This window comes from Heterodontus francisci, chromosome 12, assembly GCF_036365525.1.
Source record: "Heterodontus francisci isolate sHetFra1 chromosome 12, sHetFra1.hap1, whole genome shotgun sequence".
NCBI lineage: Eukaryota > Metazoa > Chordata > Chondrichthyes > Heterodontiformes > Heterodontidae > Heterodontus > Heterodontus francisci.
Genome location: NC_090382.1, coordinates 54342760 through 54365219, shown reverse-complemented (window position 1 = coordinate 54365219; position 22460 = coordinate 54342760). Strand labels below are relative to the sequence as shown.

The 22460-nt window shown below is 44.1% G+C and overlaps 1 protein-coding gene across 9 annotated transcripts in view; it reads left to right on the top strand.

Moving 5' to 3' along the window:
• Nucleotides 1-22460, top strand: part of arhgef37 (Rho guanine nucleotide exchange factor (GEF) 37) — a 110280-nt gene that overhangs the window by 75826 nt on the left and 11994 nt on the right. For all 9 annotated transcript variants that reach the window (XM_068043438.1, XM_068043436.1, XM_068043431.1 and 6 more), the window contains 2 exons: nt 14074-14196; nt 16105-16291. In XM_068043438.1, the coding sequence (XP_067899539.1) occupies nt 14074-14196; nt 16105-16291 (310 nt within the window). The remainder of the gene's footprint in view (nt 1-14073; nt 14197-16104; nt 16292-22460) is intronic.

Sequence of the window (22460 nt, the reverse complement as noted above, 5' to 3'; positions counted from 1 at the left end):
GACTTTTCCAGCATTCCTGTGCACAGCAACACAGACCTACACAGATTGGAGATCCAATCATTCCTCTCACTCGAAGCACCACCTTATAACCCCATCTGACCAGCCAGCACTGACACTCACCCTCATCTTCTTGCCTTGTCACACCCATCCCTCACAGGGTCTTTTCACAAATATTGGCTGCCCATTGTCTCAAAACATTCCACTTCTCACTTATAGGTCTCTTCTGTCTCTCCTTTCAGAAGAGAGTGCAGAACATCAGGGAGAGGCAGAGAATGGGGGTGCCCTCTCCAGTCAGCGTGACCCTGACTTATGTGGAGGAGGACACACTAGGCATGCATGGCCATTGGGAATGAAGGGATGGCGGAGGGTGGCGGAGGGTGGTGGGGGTGGCAGGGGTCTCCCAGCTACATGGCGACAGAATGAGTTATCACACAGCCACATGGCATATAGCACTCACTCATGTTTACTTGATGTCAGCAGGCAATAAAAAATGAAGATCTGCACAATGAGGACTGAGAACTCTCTCACATTGTCAGTTCTATTTCATGCTATTCATCTCCCACAGGTCCTGCAAGTGTCTCTCAACAACTGGTGCCGGAAGAGGACAAAGACATTCAGAGGAAGCATCATCACATGACTCATGTGCACCCTCCACCAGCTCAGATACACACACCTCACCAAGACAGGTATTTGAGTTGTCACATGGTGAAATGCACATCACAAGTGAACAGGAGCAGGTGCTGGGGAGGCAGGGACAGCAATGGAGAATCCCCGTTGGAGGGTTCAGGACACTCCAAGCTCTGCTTAGCTGAATGCAGGTGCTGAGCCTCAGGGTTCATCAATAAAAAGGACTATTCTGGAGCAGCAGCAGAAAATGTTTCAAGGTTCTGTCAGCATTTCCAGAGACACCGTGCACCACTGGAGAGAGATTAGAGGTGTCGCTCCCCACCATGAGTGCCAAGATACGAACATACAAATTAGAAGCAGGAGCAGGCCGCTTGGCCCTTCAAGCCTGCTCCGCCATTCAGTAAGTTCATGGCTGAACTGAATACTCCACATTTCCACCTACCCCCGATAACCTTCCACCCCTTGCTTATCAAGAATCTATCTACCTCTGCCTTAAAAATATTCAAAGACACTGCTTCCACCGGCTTTTGAGAAAGAGAATTCCAAAGACTCACCACCCTCTGAGAGAAAAAAATTCTCCTCATCTCTGTCTTAAATGGGTGACCCCTTATTTTTAAACAGTGACCCCTAGTTCTAGATTCTCCCACAAGAGGAAACATACTTTCCACATCCACCCCGTCAAGACCCCTCAGGATCTTATATGTTTCAATCAAGTCGACTCTTACTCTTCTAAATTCCAGCAGATACAAACCTAGCCTGTCCAATCTTTCCTCGTAAGACAGCCCACCCATTCCAGTTATTAGTCTAGTAAACCTTTTCTGTATTGCCTCCAACACATTTACATCCTTCCTTAAATAAGGAGATCAGTACTGTACACAGTACTCCAGATGTGGTCTCACCAATGCCCTGCATAGCTGAAGCATAACTTCCCTACTTTTGTATTCATTTCCCCTCATGATAAACGATAACATTCTATTAGCTTTCCTAATTACGTGCTGTACCTGCATACTAACCTTTTGCGATTCATGCATTAGGACACCCAGATCCCTCTGCAACTCAGAGCTCTGCAATCTCTCACCATTTAGATAATATGGTTCTTTGTTATTCTTCCTGCCAAAGTGGACAATTTCGCACTTTCCCACATTGTACTCCATTTGCCAGGTCTTTGCCCACTCACTTAACCTATCTATATCCCTTTGTAGCCCCCTTATGTCCTGTTCAGAAGTTACTTTCCTACCTATCTTTGTATCATCAGCAAATTTAGCAACCATACCTTTGTTCCTTCATCTAAATCATTTATATAAATTTTAAAAAGTTGAGGCCCCATCACAGATTCCCTGTGGCACACCACTTGTTACATCTTGCCAACCAGAAAATGACCCATTTAAGCCTACTCTCTGTTTCCTGTTAGCTCGCCAATCTTCTATCCATGCCAATATGCTACACCCTACATCATGAACTTTTATTTTCTGCAATAACCTTTGATTTGGCACCTTATCAAATGCCTTCTGGAAATCTAAGTACAATACATCCACCAGTTCCCCTTCTCCACAGTGCATGTAACTCCCTCAAAGAACTCCAATAAATTGGTTAAACATGATTTCCCTTCCACAAAACCATGTTGACTCTGCCTGATTATCTTGAATTTTTCTAAATGCCATGCTATAACATTTTCCCTATGACAGATGTTAAGCTAACTGGCCTGTCGTTTCCTGCTTTCTGTCTCCCTCCCTTTTTGAATAAAGGAGTTACATTAGCTGTTTTCCAATCTAACAGAACCTTCGCCGAATCTAGGGAATTTTGGAAAATTAAAACTAACACATCAACTATCTCACTAGCCACTTCTTTTAACACCCTAGGATGAAGTCCATCAGGACCCGGGACTTGTCAGCCTACAGCTCCAACAATTTGTTCAGTACCACTCCCTGGTGATTGTAATTTTCTTGAGTTCCTCCCTCCCTTCCATTTCCTGACTTACAGCTAATACTGGGATGTTACTTGTATCCTCAATAGTGAAGACTCAGGCCTTTGTGCTGATGTCCACTTCTATGGAAACAGTGGCCACCTGCATGGGTATCAGATGCATAAGGCAAAGGAGTGCATGCTGGCCCTGATCAATGACCTGCACACTCAGTCTCCAGCTTAAGTAGGATGGAGATAAGCCTGGCCTTGGCTGTTCAGCAACAAAGTGCTCTCCAGCTCTTGGCTAGCAGGGGAGGCAAGTGGGCCCATGACAGGGAAGATGGAGAAAGGGGCATGGAAATAGGGATTCTGCTCCTCCTCCCTTGCCTGCGCTCTCCCAGCCAGAGCCCCACATGCTGTGTCCCGTTGCCGATGGCCAAATGTAGCCTTGCACAAGTACATGTGAGGCAGTCTTTGGCAGAACCCTCACAGGCTCCAAAACCTAGAGGATGTTGACCACAAGCATTTCAGCAATCAGAACAGGGGAACGAGCAACCTGTCTAAACTTTGCTGAAGCCATGGGGTAGCACCAGATAGGACTAATGGGAACAAGAAAGGAAAGAATTTGTAGTTGCACAAGGATAATCACTTGGGTGTTTAACACTGTTAAGTTGTCAATTTTGTGTTCAATGTCTATACACCATAAATTTTGGGCAGAATTTTACTGGCCCCATGGAGCTGGAATGGAGCCGGGACCACTGACAAAAGGGCGTGGGCTCATGTCAGGCCAGCTCCCCGACGTCTTCCCGCCACTGACCAATTTTACCAAATTCTGGCAGCAGGACAGATCTGTGGCTGATAGATCAGTGGCGAGCAGATAATTAAGGTTGTTGAACAGCCAATTGTCAGGTATTTTCCTACTTCCAATTTTGCCAATGGTGCACAGGATGTACAGAGGCTCAGACCCCCACGTACTCAAGCTGCGATCTCAGCAGTAGCTGAGTTGTGGTGTGAACTGGCAGCCATACTGTGAAGCTTTCTGCAGGCTGTGTCTTCAAGAAGCGATGCTATAAAGTTTGGAGGCACCTCAAAGGGTGGGGCGCAAGTGAATGTGTTGCATGTGGAAAGGTGTCTCCCAGGCCCACAGTGGTCGCTGGAGGCAGGACAAGGTTTTGTAGAAACTCATTGCAATGGAGGCTACATCTGGCTATGGGGTGAATGCTGTCATACTTTGACTCCTCGAGTGACGAGGAGAGTGGCACAGAGACGGGGATGCTGCAACAAGGAGCACCTATGCAGTGGCTAGGGGAGCTCCAGCAGTTTAAGAAAGCCATTGGACGTGGAAGAGGAGGGAGCATGAGGGAAAAAGGGCAGCCTCATGGTCACAGAAGGTGCTACCCAGCTCAAAGGATGTACCATCAGAGGTTCAGCTTCATCAATATGTCCAAGCACCAATGTCTACGAAGTCTGAGGTGGTGGTGGAGCTGTACACTTTGCTGGAGCAGGAGTTGGTGCCAATGGGAAGTGGCGGGCACTCAATGCCTGTAGCCTTAAAGGTAACGTTGGCAGTCGACTTTTTCGCCTGTAGTTCTTTTGAGGGATCATCTGGAGACCTATGTGACATCTCTCAGTCAATGGCCTATTGCTGCATAAAGGAGATCTCAATTGTCATGTACAATTGGGTTGGCCAATATATCAAATTCACAACCTATCAGGCTAGTCAGGCTAAGAGAGCAGTTAGCTTTGGGGCCATGGCTGGATTTCTCCTGGTTCATGGGGTCATTGACTGGACTCATCAAGGCTCCCTCAGAGCAGCCAGGCCTTTGTGAACATTCAATCGATGTTCAAGTTGTCTATGACCACGTAAACAGATCATGCAGGTGTGTGGGAGGTTTCTCAGAAACTGCCACGATTCCTACATCCTTGGACAGTCCCAAATCCCTCATCTCCTCAGACCACCCAAATGCCTTTATGACTGGATCCTGGGGACAAGGGGTGTCCACTGAAGTCATGACTTCTGACTCCTGTATGCAACCCAAGCACACAGGCAGAGGACACACACAACCTCTGCCATATGACTACAAGGGCCACCACCGAGCAAGCCATTGGCCTTCTGAAGATGAGGTTTAGATGCCTCGATAGATCTGGGGGAGGCCTGCAATATACATCCCGCATCATTATCGCCTGCTGCGCATTGGACAACCTGGTGCTCCAGAGGAGAGTAGCACTGGAGCCAGGGGAAGACAATGAATGTACTGCATATTCAGAGGGTGAGGATGAGCATGAAGTGCCTCAATATGTGCCAGCAATGAAGATGACACCGCGAGGCCTAGCTCACAGGACAGTGATATGTGTAACAGGGAGATTTGCGACTCTTGATCAGCAGACGCTTAACATGAGGTCAAGTTCAAGTGACCATCGCACCAAGAAGCGCTCTCCCAGAGGCAGCCTTGCTGACCTTTTATGAGAGGCCCTTAGTATCGTTCTGTACCCAAGGCGTTCTGTCAACACAGGCACTCAAGAGACCCTTAGTTTTACAAATCATCCATTTATTTGATGCCACATCTGGCCACTGTTACCTATTGCATGAAAATACATGAGTCTTTATACATTGAATGGCAGGACCTTTAACTGTCATTAGACATTAAATGCTTCTGCATTTATCAAATTATCATCACCCAGTGAAACCCCAAGTGTTAGTCCATGCATTTATGCGTTTGCTTACAGTTACTTCTACGGGGTGCTCCCGCTGCCCCTGGAGTTGATGTGGGGCCAGGCTACTGCCTATCTTGCTCCAGTGGATTAGATAGCCTTGGCCTGCATCCTGTTGGTGCCTGTGCCGTACTGGGACCCAGCACATTTAGGGCCAACTGTATCTGTGCAGGGGCCATCTCAGTCATCAGATCAGTAGGCAGCATTGGTGTCACTGTCAAAGGGACTGAGGATCTGCCTTCAGCTGTGGAAGCACCTTTAGAGGATCCCTCACTGCCTTGAGCCTACCCCTGCTCAGCCCTTTCAGGCCCTACATGCCCTCCTGTGAATGGCTGGAGTGGTTTAGCTCCTGGCAACAGAGGGATGCATGGCTGGTCCATTTCGCCCACCCATTGCCCCATAGGCCTCATGGATGAGCTCCATATATCTCTCCATGAGGGTTGGCACTCAATAGAGGATGCCATGCATTCACAAGCTAGAGATATGGAGCTACTCATGGCATGGATGGGCTCCTCCATCATTTGTGCATGGGATTTCACTGCCTCTGGAAACTCCGACACATTTGATGTTGCTGCTGAAGCACCTGCTGCTTTGCTGATGATACCCAAGTCTTGCCATTTGCATGGAGCTGAACATCACTGGGCATTTTCTCACTCCTCCGAGGGGAAGTGGCCGCCACAGCTGTCACTGCCTCCATTACCTCCTCCTGTGCATCTGTGCAGTACTCACCAGATTGTGCCACCTGTTCCACACAAGCAACAAAGCCCATCAACATGAGTGTATCTGTGCTGGTGGAGGGTGCGCTAGATGCAGTGTCTTGAGATAGTGTTGCTGTGAATTTTCCAGTGTAGCAGAAGCCCTGGTCTGTTTCTCAGGTGCTGCTGTCCCTGGTGGAGAGACATGATTTTAGTGAAACAGCTGCTCCTTCAACCTGGCCCTGGTGCCTCCTCTTGATCAGGAGGTTCCAGTGGTGTTAAAGGCTCACACAGGTGCCACAGGCCACACAGGGTCTAGAGAATGTTGGACTCAACCATCACTTTACTCACTCTCCTTAGCTTCTACACCTGCCTCACCCTCAGTGACAGGCTGCCCAGCCATGACCGATCCAATTGCCATGCCCTCCTCCTCCATCGGTGTCACCATGGCGATGAATGGCAATCCGCCTCTGGTTGGTTTGTTGATGCTCCCTGGCATTCTGAGTGTGTATCTCCTGCAAGCACAAGCATGTGCAATGTGTCCTGTCTCATGGCCCATCTGTACTGGTCACCCAGAGGCACTGTAAAAGTGCAGCATCACGCCGCTGGGATGGCATGGTGATGTGGCCATTCAGCCATCTCAATGCAGCATTCACCCATCACTGACCATTGGGTTTGGGTACATGTGAACTGGGCGCCTCAATGTAGACATTGGTGCCTGATGTTTCCCTGCACTTGGGTCTCCAACCTGGCTTCACATTTCATGGTCACCTTTTAATTCATCCAGTGCTTCCAGTTTGTAATTCTAAACACCACTCGCCTTTCCAGACCACAGCAGGTCATTAAATCTCCTCTTGCACTGGATCCAGGTTCTTGCAGTGACCCCTCAGCTGCTCACTATCTAGCCATCTCCAGCCATGCCTTTTTGGTGAGGCTTGCTGGCCTCTTCCTCCCATCTGCTGGAAACAGCACTGGTCTCCTTTCTCAGACTGCTTACGAACACTCCTCCAGGGAGGCATCGCTGACTTGTTGAGCAACCCTTCCTCATTCTGATGCCATTCTTCGACTGTTTTCTTTGCTGTTGACTCCCTGCTTTTTGCCTCTGGCTTCAACTGACGTGTGAGGTGATGCGTTTTGACAGAAGAAATAGGGAGAGGCAATATCTACTTAATGGCACAGTACCAAAGAGTGTGCAGGAACAGAGGGACCTTGGGATGCATGTGCATCGATATTTGAAGGTGGCAGGACATGTTGAAAGAGTGGTTAGTAAAGCATGTGCCTCCATAAATAGAGGCATTGAGTCCAAAAGCAGGGAAGTTGTGCTGAACCTTTATAAAGCTCTGTTTAGGCCTCAACTGGAGTATTGCATTCAGTTCTGGTCACCACACCTCAGGAAGGATGTGAGGGTCCTTGAGAGGGTGTAGAGGAGATTTACCAGAAGGTTCCCAGAGATGGGGAATTTTAGTTACAAGGTTAGTTTGGAAAAGCTGGGTTTGTTCTTCTTGGAACAAAGTACATTTAATAGAAGTGTACAAAATTATGACAGGCTTAGATATACTAGACAAGGAAAAACTGTTCCCATTAACTAATGGTAGAAGGACTAGGGGACACAGATTGTAAGTTTTGGGCAAAAGATGCAGGGGAAATATGAGGAAGCACTTTTTTACGCAGCAGTTGGTAATGACCTGGACCATGCTGCCCACAAGGGTGGTGGAAATGGCAACAATCAGTGACTTCAACAGGAAGTTGGATGGCCACCTGAGAGAAATAGACTCACAGGGCAATGGGGATCAAGCGGGGGAGTGGGACTGACAGGATAGCTCCGTGGAGAGCTGGCATGGACTCGATGGGCCAAATGGCCTCCTTCTGTGCTGTAACTCTGTGACTCTTGAGGCACTGGTAATCAGCCATGTTCATAAAGCTAATCCTCTGCCTGTATATCCTGTGTAGGGGATTGCCTCCTGCGAGCTAGAGCATTGTGTTCATCCCCTCTGTCCTGAGGAAAAGGAAGCTGCTGCAGCTGCTGCTGGTGTTGCTGGGGCTGCTCCTCTTGTTCCTCATCAAAGGTCCAAGGTAAAGCAGCATAAGCTGTTTCCATGCTGCTTTGAAAGCTGACAGCAGAGGAGTGCAGATCAAAGTCAAAAACTTCCAAAGTAGCAGAAGTGACCTTCAAAGTCTTGGAAATCACCTCCAAAGCCATGAAAACGCACTCAAACCAAATCCTGTGAGCAAAAACCTTTCACCTCGATGGAAAAATAGTTATCACATCTCTGCATTTAAAGGATTTCCAGCCTGTCACTTGCTCAGTCCCGCCAATCCCAATGTCTTCTTGCTTTGTTCAGCCTGGCGGGGTTCAGGAAGCCTGGAAAACCCATCCACTGGCAGTTAAAGCCAGAATCCATGGTTCAAGATAATGTAAACTGGCTCTCAGCACACCGACAGGGGTTTCCCACAAGCTCGTGAATGCGCTCAAGTTAAATGCAGAAGGCAGCAGGTTCCTGGCAGTATCCTAACAGGCTGACATTTTTTGATGTTTCAACCACACGCATGCACTGACACCTGCCCAGGGTTCCTGGCAGTTTAAATTCGTCCCAAAGTCTGTGTACCAGCTCACTGTGTGAGGCTACTGAGAAATTTCAATCCAGTCTACCCACAAGGTGGCGCTCCAAATACATCTATCAGAATTGTCCTTTTCGTAAGCATATAAAGTTCCCGCTCCACTGTTGTTATGGTGGATCTACAGAGAAGGATGGAAGAGAGCTAAAAATCATAGAAATTTACAACATGGAAGGAGGCTATTCTGCCCATTGTGTCCACATCAGTCGACAAGTGGACATCCAGCCTAATCCTATTTTCCAGCTCTTGGTCCGTAGCCTTGTAGGATATAGCACTTCAAGTGCATATCCAAGTATTTTTTAAATGCTATGAGGGTTTCTGCTTCTACCACCCTTTCAGGCAGGTGTTCCAGATCCCCACCATCCTCGGAATGAAAAAAATTTCCCTCGAATCCCCTTTAAACCTCCTACGTCTTGCCCTAAATCTATGTCCCTTGGCTATGGACTTTCTGGCCTGTCCCGCATGACCCTTGACTCCCTTGTAGATCAATAATCTGTCTAACTCAGTCTTGAATATATTCAATGACCCAGCCTCCTCTGATTTCTGGGCAAGAGAATTCCAAGATTAACGACCCTCTGAGAGAAGAAATTCCTCCTCATCTCCATCTTAAATGGGAAATCTCTTACTTTGAAATCGTACCCCTAGTTCCAGATTCCTGTAGGAAGGGAAACATCCTCTCAGCATCTACCCTGTCAAGCCCCCTCAGAATCTTATATGTTTCAATAAGATTACCTCTTATTCTTCTAAACTCCAAGGAGTATAGGCCCAACCTGCTCAACCTTTCCTCATAATGTAACGACTTCATCCCAGGAATCAACCTAGTGAACCTTCTCTGAACTGCTTTCAATGCAAGTATATCCCTCCTTAAGTAAGGAGACCAAAACTGTATGCAGTACTCCATGTGTGGTCTCACCAATGCCCTGTATAGTTGTAGCAAGACGTCCCTACTCTATTTGCCTTCCTAATAACTTGCTATACCTGCATGCTGGCTTTTTGTGATTCACATACAGGGACTCCAGATCCCTCTGCACCTTAGCATTCTGTAGTCTCTCTCTATTTAAATAATATTCTGCTTTTCTATTCTTCCCACCAAAGTGCACAACCTCACATTTTCCCACATTATACTCCATCTGCCAAATTTTTGCCCACTCACTTAACCTGTCTATATCTCTTTGCAGACACTTTGTGTCCTCCTCACAACTTGCTTTCCTACCTATCTTTGTATTGTCACCAAATTTGGCTACAATACACTTGGTCCCTTCATCCAGTCATTAATATAGATTGTAAATAGTTGAAGCTCCAGCACCCCATTAGTTACAGTTTGCCAACCTGAAAATGACCCATTTATCCCGACTTTCTGTTTCTTTATAGTTAGCCAATCCTCTATCCATGCTAATATATTACCCCCAACAACATGAGCTGTTATCTTGTGCAGTAACCTTTTATGTGGCACCTTATTGAATGTCTTTTGGAAATCCAAATACACTACATCTGTTGGTTCCCCTTTATACACCTTGCCTGTTACATGCTCCTAAATCATCGTAAACATGAAAGAAAAAAAGGCACATCTCTTTCATCAGGTGTCATCAGACCAGCTGATGAAACAGATCAGCAAATTGTCCTGTTAATGTGGAGGAACGGGTTTTATGATTGGGAATGCAAATATTTACTGTATGGTGCATTGTGAAAGGTTAGTCATGTAGCTCTTAATTCTAGGTAGTGAAAAGTGGCATAGTGCCCAAGGAAGAAAAGGGAGAATGACCAGCACGATACTTTGCATACCCTGATATTGGTCTGCAGATCAGGTGTTAGCACTGGCATTCATTGCCAGTGCAACCTCCAGCCACATGATACTTTTTTTGGAGGCTTGTCCCCCATGGACACTCAGCAGTTTGTCTCTGCTCTCCATCATCAAGGAGGGTTGTTTATGCCAGACTCTTTGAAGTTGTAGTCTCTCTTGTGGCTGTGTGCTATTCCTTCCCTTGTTGTCAGTCAGCAGCTTCTGCGGTAGACGTTCTTGAAAAATGGCACAAAACACTCAGGACATCCAGTCAGGAAACAGAGTCAGCCAAGCCCTTCTGGTTCTGATGAAAGGTCACAGATCTGAAACGTTAACTTTGCTTCTCTCTCCACAGATGCTGCTGAATATTTCCAGCACTTTTTCTTTTCGTTTCAGCCAAGCACTTCACTACTTACCTGTTACTCCCTCAGCCTACTGTTGCAAACTTCAGCCAGAACTGGCTTTTGAAAGGCTACTCTCTAATTTCCAAGCACCCTGGCACACTACTTCCATTTCACATTGGATTTATGCTAATGACTCCTCCAATGGATATGTAAATGAGCTGACCCACAAACTCTGGTGCAAACAGCTATCCAGGCCATTAGTGGGCACAGCTGATAACTCATTTGTGCAACTCTTTGTATGGAATTTCAGAACCACAGGCATAGCTAAATCCTCCATAATACCATAGGCTAGCTTATTTAACTGATGCTTGCTGTGCTATTGGCACAGAGATTCCCCCATAGCTGCCTGAAGTGATCCTGCGCCATGAAAGTTTAGTGCAGTTGTCACTTTCATAACCGTAGACAGAGCAGATGATGATGGCTGAAAGTCCTCATGCAATATGTAAAAAAATGTATTTACAGGTGGTAGATCTCTCCTATTATCCATTTGGTGAAATGCACTCTTCTGATAGACATAAAGATGTCATAGGCCTTGTGATTCATGTATATTTGGTTGGGTTGGAGGGCAACGTAAGAAGGGAGGTATTTGATAGGATGCATTCTTGGTAAGTGCTGCCTCACTCTTTCTACCAACATTTGCTGCTCTTTTTCAAGATAATGACAAAGATACACCCATAGGGAATGCCATACCTGCTCCTGAAAAGCCCGCACTCTGGGTATTTTATTTTATTTAGAGAGACAGCACTGAAACAGGCCCTTCGGCCCACCGAGTCTGTGCCGACCATCAACCACCCATTTATACTAATCCTACATTAATTCCATATTCCTACCTTCCCTCAATTCCCCTACCTATACTAGGGGCAATTTACAATGGTCAATTTACCTATCAACCTGCGAGTCTTTGGCTGTGGGAAGAAACCAGAGCACCCGGCGAAAACCCACGTAGTCACAGGGAGAACTTGCAAACTCCGCACAGGCAGTACCCAGAATTGAACCCGGGTTGCTGGAGCTGTGAGGCTGCGGTGCTAACCACTGCGCCACTGTGCAGAGGTAGAGGTATCCATATCTTCTGGTGGTCAGACATACTGACACTTAGTCGGAAGCAAATCCAAATCAGTATAGGCAAAATTGCAGAAATATATATTTGCTCTAAAAGTTTATTCCTAGCTCTAGTAATCATTCAGCAAATGTCAGGATCAAAAATAAAGATAGAAAATACTGGAAATAGCAGGTCTGGTGGCATCAGTAGAAAGAAAAACAGAGTTAACTTTTCAGGTCGATGGCCCTTCATCACAACTGGGAAAAGTCAGATTTCCAGTATCTGCAGTATTTTGCTTCAGGATCAAAAATCCTCACTTTCACCTCTGATCCTGGCAGCAGATATGCATTATATTTCTCTTGCTAACTTATGCCTAGTCCATTCAAAGAGAGAGATGCAGCACTGAAATAGGCCCTTTGGCCCACTGAGTCTATGCTGACCAACAACCATCCATTTATACTAATCCTACATTAATCCCATATTCCCTACCACATCCCCACCTTCCTTCAAACCACCTACCTATACTAGGGACAATTTACAATGGCCAATTTACCTATCAACCTGCAAGTCTTTGGCTGTGGGAGGAAACCGGAGCACCCGACGGAAATCCACACGGTCACAGGGAGAACTTGCAAACTCCACACAGGCAGTACCCAGAATTGAACCCGGGTCGCTGGAGCTGTGAGGCTGTGGTGCTAACCACTGCACCACTGTGCCACTCATTCTAAGCATAAAGCCAGGAAATTTAAGCAACAGTGCCACTGGTGCTCATTCCCACATATTATAGTTTAGTTTAGTTTAGCGATACAGCACTGAAAAACATTATAATGAAGTAGCTGGCTGGTTGGTGGGCAGACTGCAGGAAGGTTCAAGTATCATTTGGAAACTTGAAGGGTTGAGACCCATTTTGGGCCTGAAAACCAGTTGAAAAGGCTTTTGCTCCTTCACTGAAAATGGCATAGAATTTCACAGCCAAAAAAGCTGTTAATGGAGGAGAGTTGCACAGCTTCCAATGCAATTCACCTGAAATTGGCCGAACCAGTGCAAAAGATCATGGAATTCTAAGTGCAAGTTGGGTTCAGCATAAATTAAGTTACCACGATATTTTGCACTGGCTTAAGAAACATTGCACTGGAACTGGGCCTCGCCCACAAAACTGGCCACCTGCCCAGATCAAATTAATTACCTTGGTAAGTTTCTGCTAATTGCAGCCGTTTGCAGGCCTTCAGTAATAGGCACCTTTTAAATATCAAAAAATATTTAATTTACTAAGAAACTGACTACTGTACACCAATGGATCTAATAAACGGTTCTCTATAGTTCTTAAAGTCATTTTTAGTTATTTAAAATTGAGTCACTCATGGGTGGTGAACTAGACATTTCTTAAAAATACTTATTTTTATGATAAATCTATTTTCAATAATATTAATAAAACTGCACCACTTTTAAATATGGACCAAGAAATGTTTTTTTTAATGCAAGGAAAAAAATTATACACTAAAACATAGCCTGATTGCATTGGTTCACGGACGATTTTACTTTTGTGATTTTACTAATGAGCTTGAGCGGAAAATTGAACTATAAAATCAATTCGGAGAACCAGCGCAATTTTGAGTGCACTTTGCACCTGGATTGCTGATTGTGCCCAAAGTGAAAACTCTAGTCTTAACTTTTAGAAACTTTACTCAGTGTTCTTGAAATGTTTTTACCGAAGACTGTGCTATTGTGGTCATTTCTTCACCTGCTGATTTGTTGCTTTATGTAGCTGAAATTTGTATGCTGGGCCTCAGGACATGTCTGTCTCTGTGCCTGGAAGAACAGAACCATGTAGGTTAGAGATAGGAAGGTGTTACTTGTGCCTCATATCTTCTTATGAAGGCATTTGAAGCATAGATTGTTCCCAGAGCTATGTAAGTAAACTTTTGCTGCATAATGAACAATTTTGTTGCTGATTGATAATTTAAGTCAATGGTCACTTGTTTGTTTATTCAAAGGAATTGCCTGTGTACTTCCAATGCTGTAAACTGACTTCTTTGTCCAACATTCACCCTGAAGATGACAATCTTGACCTATGAAAATCTGAGCATTGAAAACTTAACAGTCCATGGAACATCATATCCAATGAGGAATTAATAGCTCGGAAAAGCACCAATGCTATTAAGCTATAAAACAGGGGCTTGCTGATAATCAAATGCGTGAATTACCATTTTCAATTTTCAATAATGTAGCTCCTTCATTTTAATATAATTACTTTATCATAGCAATACAGCAAGTCCTTAAGTCATGTTTGTGTCTCAGTTTCTATGCAGTCACAAAGACAACTTTTGGCAACAAACAGAAGAAACATTGGAGGAATCAAATGTAAAGCTGGAAAAGTTCTGCCAAATATTTGAATCAATTATGGAACAAACTATAGAACAGGTATGTTATGTGTAGAGCAGTTTAGAAAATAAATGAAAATTCTCTTTTAGAGAATTCCTGCTCCTTGTGCATACCCAAGAAAGTGACCGTATAGAAACCCCATATTACAGATAGAAAATTAACAACTAATTAATTAAAAGTGAATTTGAAAAGGCACATTTATCGCTCTGAAACTATTAGGAAAGTTTTACAATCAGTTTATAAGCAGCATCATGTGCATTTTGGAAACATTATTCATGTTGGAGTCACTGGGTAGAATTTTATTCTTCCTCTGGAGACAGGCACGGCAGCTGGGAGGGGTGGGCAAACAAAATGGCAGGAGGTACAATTAATGGCCATTTAAAGGCCTCTTCCTGACTCCATTCAATTTTATTCAAGGTGGAGGGGTCAGCTGTTGTTTGGAGACACCTCCAGCTAAAGACTGGCATCCTCCTAGCAGGGTCTGAGGGCAGGTCCCTCCTTTGGGAAAAATCCATGGCCCCTGGAGGGCCCCTCTGGCAGCAATCGTTGCTTTCCCAGGAAGACCACCCCCACCCTCACCAACCAACCCCTCAGTTGGTGGCGGGCCCTTCATCAGCATATGTAAATGAACATTTAAAATATTTAAATAAACTTACCTGCAGGCGGCGGCTGTCCCACTCCGATATTATGGCTGCCATTCGTGCTCAGTGTGCCTTCGGAACTCCTTATGGAGTTCCGGGCGAGAAGCTGGTGGGGAGGGGGGAGTAATAAAATTTTTAGGGCGGGAGGGGTGGAGGAGCAGGGAAATCAATTTTTATTGGATGTGGGAATGGTGGGAAGGGGTTGAAGGGCAAAATATTGAAGGTTGAGGGGGAAATTTTGGGTAGTAGATAAATCAATTTTTGGTCATTGCCTGAAATGACCTTTGTGGGGGGGGGTGGTTGGGGAAGGGCCTCCATCACTTATTTGTAGATGTATTAAAAATCATTGATATGTACCCTTTAAAAATTAAACTTATTTGTAATGGCTTAAAGCCTTTTAAAAATGGTGCCATCGCCTGCACAGAGCTGCCGGATGCCATTGCCGGGGACACGGAGGCCACTCCCTCTATGTCATTGGGGATGGCCGCTCCACCCTCTCTATTTAAATGAGCCCCTGCACGTAATATTGCGGGGGCTCAGGGATGGCGCATCCGCACGGGATGCACGCTGTTCTTAGAGTGCGCCGCCGCGAACTGCAGCGCTCTCATAAAATTCAGCCAAAGATGTCAGATTGCCAATGCTGTGGCTTTCCTGCTCGATATTTCTTTAATTGGATACTGACAGCATGTTTTGTTGCAAGTAGCTGTAATAAATGGCCAAATAGAAATTCAAATACCAGAGCCTAAATTCTGGGAGGGAAGGGAGTAATAATTTACTGTTTTTTTTTACTGTAGATTACACAGTCTTTTCAAGCATGTTAATAACAATTCTACCTGTTGCTACAAAAAGATCAGTTAAAAAACATAAGTTTAAGTTTTAACTCTCAAGTGGAGTCAAACTGTTGACGTATCTCCTCACATTGACAGTGCGCTTAGTAAAACTCAGAGGATCTGTGGAGGGAAAAAGTAAGGGTTGAAGTTATTTTTGATGAGCTTGAAGGAGCAGGAGGGCTCCTCTGGGCTGCACGAGGATATTGAAGGCAATGGCCCAGAGCTGGTGAGCTGCATCATGACATCCTTTTGAAACGTGCACCTGGCAGCACATATGTTAATGAGATACAGCCCCCATAAAGGGTTGAATCTCTGGCTGCAGCTCTCAGACAGACAGCTGCTTATTCCATTAACCATCCACCCTGGAGTTAAAATTCACGCAACAGACTATAGATTTTGTATATTTGCAATTAACAGTGATGTTATTATCCAGTGGCATTTATTTTTCAGCTAACTTTCAATATCTTCCTTTTCAGCCTTATGATGAACACAAACTGGAAATCCTTCTGAAAAAACACAGCCGCAACAAAATTTATCAAGTTACCAATAATATTTATGGAAACAAAGAACTTGCCCTGACACTTCAAAGAGGTGATCTTGTGGCAATTCTTCAGGCAGCAGATACTAAAGGAAATACAGACAGATGGCTTGTGGATTCAGGAGGTAACAATTTCACAATCATGTTTAAAATAGAAATTGCAGGCATATTCTAGTTTCATATGTACTTTCCTTCCCTCACCCACCCAATTTTCTCCTCCATTTCCTGAGTAGCCACTGATACCTGAGCTAAAACATTTAGTGACAGGATAGTTTCCCATGGTGGGGCATCACAGTCAATCGTATCTTGGTATCATATGTGCTGATTTTCCAGAATAGCTATCAGAAATGTTGAATCTTAGCTGATTTCCCCCCCTTTAACTCAGGGGCACTGAGACCAATTGCAATATATCTACTGAAATCCCAGATCCGCAAACAGTGTAGATCAAGGTTTGAGCCTAAGACCTTGCTGGTCTTCTTTTTAATTTTCATTCCTCCCACCTACCTGCACAGCAACACCCCGCTTGCTCCAAATACCCTATAAAGTAGCTTGGGACATTTGCCACATTAAGTCATTAAATAAATGCAACTTTGTTATTTTTCAATCTAATAACACCTCCCTGTGATTGCCTGGTACATGTTGCTGACAATATTGCTTTCAGTTTTCATTGAAACATTTGTTCTGTGAAAATTAGCAAGGGAAAGACAGAGGGAGATATAAAGCATATCTTTCACTGAATGCCTCTGCACCATAAAACCATAAAATCCATTGCATTAGAACTATGGCTTAAGAGAAACTTGAATTGCAATTTTAACACTTACAGAATAGCATACCTTAGTTTTAAAAGTAAAATGCACAGAAGTCCATTTCCATGTAGACTAAACCATTAATCCACTGAAACTTGCTTTGTTGCTAGAGTAAGGGACATTTAAGAAAGAGTGGAAAAATTCTGGAATAGACAACAACATTGTGATCCATAGAGGAAAGGTGCTGCCTGAGGTTCTGGAAAAAGATTAGAATCCAGATTTAGGAGGATTTAACAGTGATATTTCATAAGACATTAGAAAGAAATTCAAGGAAACACTTCAAGTGCACAAGGCTATTAAAAATGGAGTTTTTAGATTAGATTAGAGATACAGCACTGAAACAGGCCCTTCGGCCCACCGAGTCTGTGCCGACCATCAACCACCCATTTATACTAATCCTACACTAATCCCATATTCCTACCAAACATCCCCACCTGTCCCTATATTTCCCTACCACCTACCTATACTAGTGACAATTTATAATGGCCAATTTACCTATCAACCTGCAAGTCTTTTGGCTTGTGGGAGGAAACCGGAGCACCCGGAGAAAACCCACGCAGACACAGGGAGAACTTGCAAACTCCACACAGGCAGTACCCAGAATCGAACCCGGGTCCCTGGAGCTGTGAGGCTGCAGTGCTAACCACTGCGCCACTGTGCCGCCTTTTACAATAATTGGTTTTGACACTTAATTGTGAATCTATGTAAACTTTAGTGAGACTACAGTTGGAGTAATATGTGCAGTTTTGCACTCTATGCTATATGATGGATGTTGAGAGAGTACAGCATAGATTCACTAGGATGCTGCCTGATATGAAGAAATACAAATGCGAAGAAAGACTTGGAAAAGGGGTGATTTGATAGAAATGTTCAAAATTATGAAGGAATGGGGAAGAATAGATGGTTAAGAGTAAATGTAAAGATACAATAAAGAGCAGGAGAAACTTCTTTGCATATAGGGTTGTGAGGCTGTGAAATGCACTACTGGAGTTAATGATTGAATCAGAGGCCATGTCAACTTTGAAGGATAAGTTAGATAAATGGTTGAAGGAAAACAAAATGAACCAATATAAGAACAGAATGGGCAAAAAGAATTAGAGTCACTGCTCATTTGGAGGAAAAACACAGACTGGCTCAACCAAATGGCCTGTTCCTGTGTTGTAATTTCTATGTAATTCTATGTTACCGGCCCATCACCTTAAATGTTACAAAGGTAGGTGTCTAAACTGTTTCTGATGCCTGCCTATTGTCACTTGAACTGTTACAGGCAGTTGGGAGAAGAAGAGAAACACACATTTGTGGGTTAATTTTAACTTCTCCCAACCTGATGGAAGCCAAGCCAGGGAGCAGCTAAAATGGAGGGGGTGGCTTTCTTGTCCCTATCAGGTTGATTGCAATTTTAAATTGCAGGTGACAATGCCATCCACTGAAAGCTGGCAAGGTCATTATTAAATATATAGATTGTGTTCCGAATACTTCATTGGGGCCAAATCTGCTATTTTAACCTGAGGCCTACGTAGTGGAGGAGTGATGGCTTCCCACAACACCAAACCTGCTGGGCACAGGAACCAGAGCTAGAAGAGGTCCAGAAGGCTAGGATTTTTGGTTTAGTTTCCCATTGGGCCAGAGGAATAGGAAAGCCCCAGGATTCCCGTCCTGGAACACTTGCCTTGTGCCAGGGACCATTGCTGTTAGTCCCTGGCAGCAGCCACTTTCTTCTTCTTCATTTCCCAGCCTTTTCGGTCAGGGTCAGAAACTGGCATGTTAAAAGTCAGCCAAGCTGACGAATGGCCCCATGGCCCAGTTTTCCAGGAGTTAAAAATCGAGTTATTTTACAGGTCTCCCTTTTGCGGGACATCATCATCTTCCACATACGTGATATCACAAATAACTACAATGGAGTTCAAGGAGCAATTCTTACATGGCCAACAGTGTAACGCATTAGGAAAGGAAGGCTGAATGACAGACTCCACCTTTAAGCAATTACTCACCCCCTATTTCCGAATAGCTCTAATATTGCTGAAGTCAGAACATCTCTCTAATGTTTTGCCCCAACATAAGGCTCAGATAATTTCATTGCTTTGTTCTGTGATTTAAGTGATGTTAGTCAGGCTCATCTCCTCCTGCCATTTCTTCCTATAACTTCATATGAATTGCTTTCATGATACAGTTGGAAGGGAGGAAGGAAGGAAAGAGGGAGGGAGCAGAGAGAAGAAAGGAAGGGAGGAAGAAAGGAAAGGTTGTTAGCTTCTTTGTTAATGTGATGATCTATTCATTCTTGTTTAGTAGCTTCTCCCTTCTGGCACAGCCTGACATCTTCCAGTGCCACTTTATATTACTGCCTTCTCCCAGTTTCTTGTTACCAGTCCTATGCTAGGCAGTCTGAGAGTAATTTTCAAGATTACCCCCACCTCCCAGGCTTTACCTAGTGCAGTGAAATTGGTGACTGATACCATTTTGCAAGAGTAAACATTTTTGTCATTTTCCCCATGAGCTTCTTGAAGAAGCAGGATAGGGCTTTGGGGTTTACATAGTTTTCAGGATTCTGCCAAGTCCAGAGCCAGCACCCATATTGCCCATACAGGCTGCTTCAGATGACACTTCTGAATCACAAAGATTTCAACGCTATTAATTTGCAACTCGTTTATGATTATCAGCTTTAAATCATACAGCTCTGTGCCTACTTTCTTGGCAGCTACCATGATGCTTTTATTCTGTGACAATCCTCCATCCTCTTCTTTGCTTCTGCACAGCAAGTGAGAGGCTAACTGTTTGGTGATTAGGGGCATTCCTCCTCACTTTGCTCATGAACTTTTCAGGAGTCCATGATCATTGGCTAAGCTGTGCTACAATCAGATCCATGGCTCAACTAGAACACTAATCAAGCTTACCATTGGAGCCGTCAAGCAAGCCAGAATAGATCTGATGGCAACTGACAATGCAGCCTATACAAATGGTTTTGCTACATGCTGCATCATTTTGCTAGGCAACAGGACAATGCATGGAGACACTATTTAATGAGGACCTTCAGCATGATGAGAGAGAGAGGGCATTGTGGGCATACATGATGATGAGGAAGCAGATGGGTTCCACTGGTTGCCTCCAGCCACAGCTCTCTATCAGCACTCACTCTAAAATGTTTCAGATGAGCAATGCTCTCCTTTATGAATAGTAACATCCAACATCTCTCTCAGTGAAAGTTGTTATGAAAGGTCATCAACCTGAAACATTAACTTTGTTTCTGTCTCCACAGATGCTGCCAGACCTGCTGAGTATTCCTAGCACTTTCTGTTTTTATTTCAGATTTCCAGCATCCAGAGTATTTTTTTTTATATCTCTCTCAGGTTATTTTAAGTAGGTGCTGCTTGATTGTATGGTTGTTGACTCCTGCCATCACTTTACAGATGATTGAGAGGAGGCCGATAAGCTGCTAATTGGCAGGATTAGATTTATCTTGTGTTTTATGGACAATCTTCTATGTTATTTGGGTGGTGCCCGCTTCACAGCTGAAACAATTACTCTGGTGCACAGGTCTTCAGCACTACAGTCGGCATTTGTCAAGGTTTTGTAGTCTTTGCTGTGTCCTGTACATTCAGCCACTTCATATAGGGTGAACCAAATTGGTAGACATAACAATTATGATGGTGAGGACCTTAGGAGGGGGCTGGTAACATCCTGTCAAAGCCCCCATGACATACTCAACTGTTGGCAGGAAGCCTGCAGGCCACCCAAACTAGTTCTGCCAGCAGGAGCCTCATACGCGTAAAAAGTAGCAGCATTAAAATTGAGCATTGTCAGGAACCGAACAGGAAATAGCGCTCACTCCATTTTAACTGCTGCCCCAAAAATTTCTCGATGATGGGGAGTGAAGCATTTCCCCCCCATCAGTCATCCCACTGCATAGATGCAAGATTTAATATACAACTAATGCTAACCAATGCTATCAAGCAGAAGTTAATTTTGGTAAACCATGAGAGTGATTTTAATCCTACCTGTCCAGTGGAAACTGAATGGTTCTGTAGTTAAAATGCTCAAGGTTATTGTCTTCTTGTAGTTTCACCTGAATCTTGTTATCCAAGACTTTGACTCAAGCTTCTGGATGGGCAGTTATGATCTCCCTCCAAAGGGTTCTCGTTGGCATATGCAGATCAGGGTCCAAATGGGCTCCAATTGTTATTTTAATGCCGTTTAAGTGTGGAAGCCACTGTGGCTTTCCCACTAGGTTCAGTCAAGCAAGAAGAGGCCCAGGTACCACTTGTTCAAGACAAGAAGCGGATTGATGACAAGTTAATGAGGCCCAACAATTAAAATAACCCAAATCATTTTTCTGCTGCAGTTAGTGAGCTTCTAACTCAGCCACCCACCTAAAACCCACTGAGTTAAAATTGGGGCTGATAGTTTACCACAAACAGCACGAGCATCAATTTCTCAACTTATTTCTCAAAATATATTGTAACCAGTACATGGAGGTAAAGTATAATAAATAATATCATTGATGGTACTGTCACATAAAAGATCTGAGATATTAAGCCTGGCCATAAGTGAATTATTGCCATAGCCATATCATATTTTTTTAATGTGTTAAAATGGTTTGTACCGTATATCCTGGAACATTGCAAAATAGACTCTGTATACTTACAAAAGGGCATAAAACCAATGATTGCACTGTGATGAAAGTTTAGAACAGTCTGATCTGATGGATCGGCTACTCTTTAATAGTTTATTTTAGCACCAGAAATAATTTGCAAGAGTACATTGTTAGGAATCAATATCCATTGCTGGCTATACTTTTGTGATGCATTCCATCAGTCTGAGGATTTTGTTTTATATAGAACCCAGTCCATTTGATTTTCTTTAATGGAAAAAGTGAAGCCTACTTATTGGGAGTGAAGGAAGTCTCAAATGGTAAATTTTTAAAAAAAGTTCAGAGTGGACTGTTAAAGAAACTTTGTTTTAATGTTGTTCAGCTTTGTTTGATAAAATAGTTAGATTTTTCTTTACTTTGCTGTCCGCATATTAATTCATTCTAAGAATGACTGAAGCCTCGGCCCTCCCTGTAACTTTCAGAGCTACAGAAACAAATGCACATAAACTACACATCAAATCCCGTTCAGATAAGCCTGTTGTGCTCATCAGGGTGAGGGATGCTACTGTTGGAGCAATGAAACATTTTCCATTTATGGCACCTAGGTGAACTTCAAGAACACCCAGATGTGGTATACGCAGTCAAATGCACAATGAAAGTCCCTTTGCTCTACCCCAACAATCTGCCTCAGCCCAATCTCAGAAGATCTTCCAATACTGCACTAGTGTGACCATGCCCAATAGGAACAGGCTTGAAACTGCTGTAATGCACTTCACATAGGGCCCTCACAGCCAGCAAAGATTGAGTCTTGTAAGACTCTTAAAAAGGGGGTCTCGCTTCCCCCTAACGTCCTGACCCTGATCAATCACACAAAACAAACCTTGGATACAATTTCCACTTTAT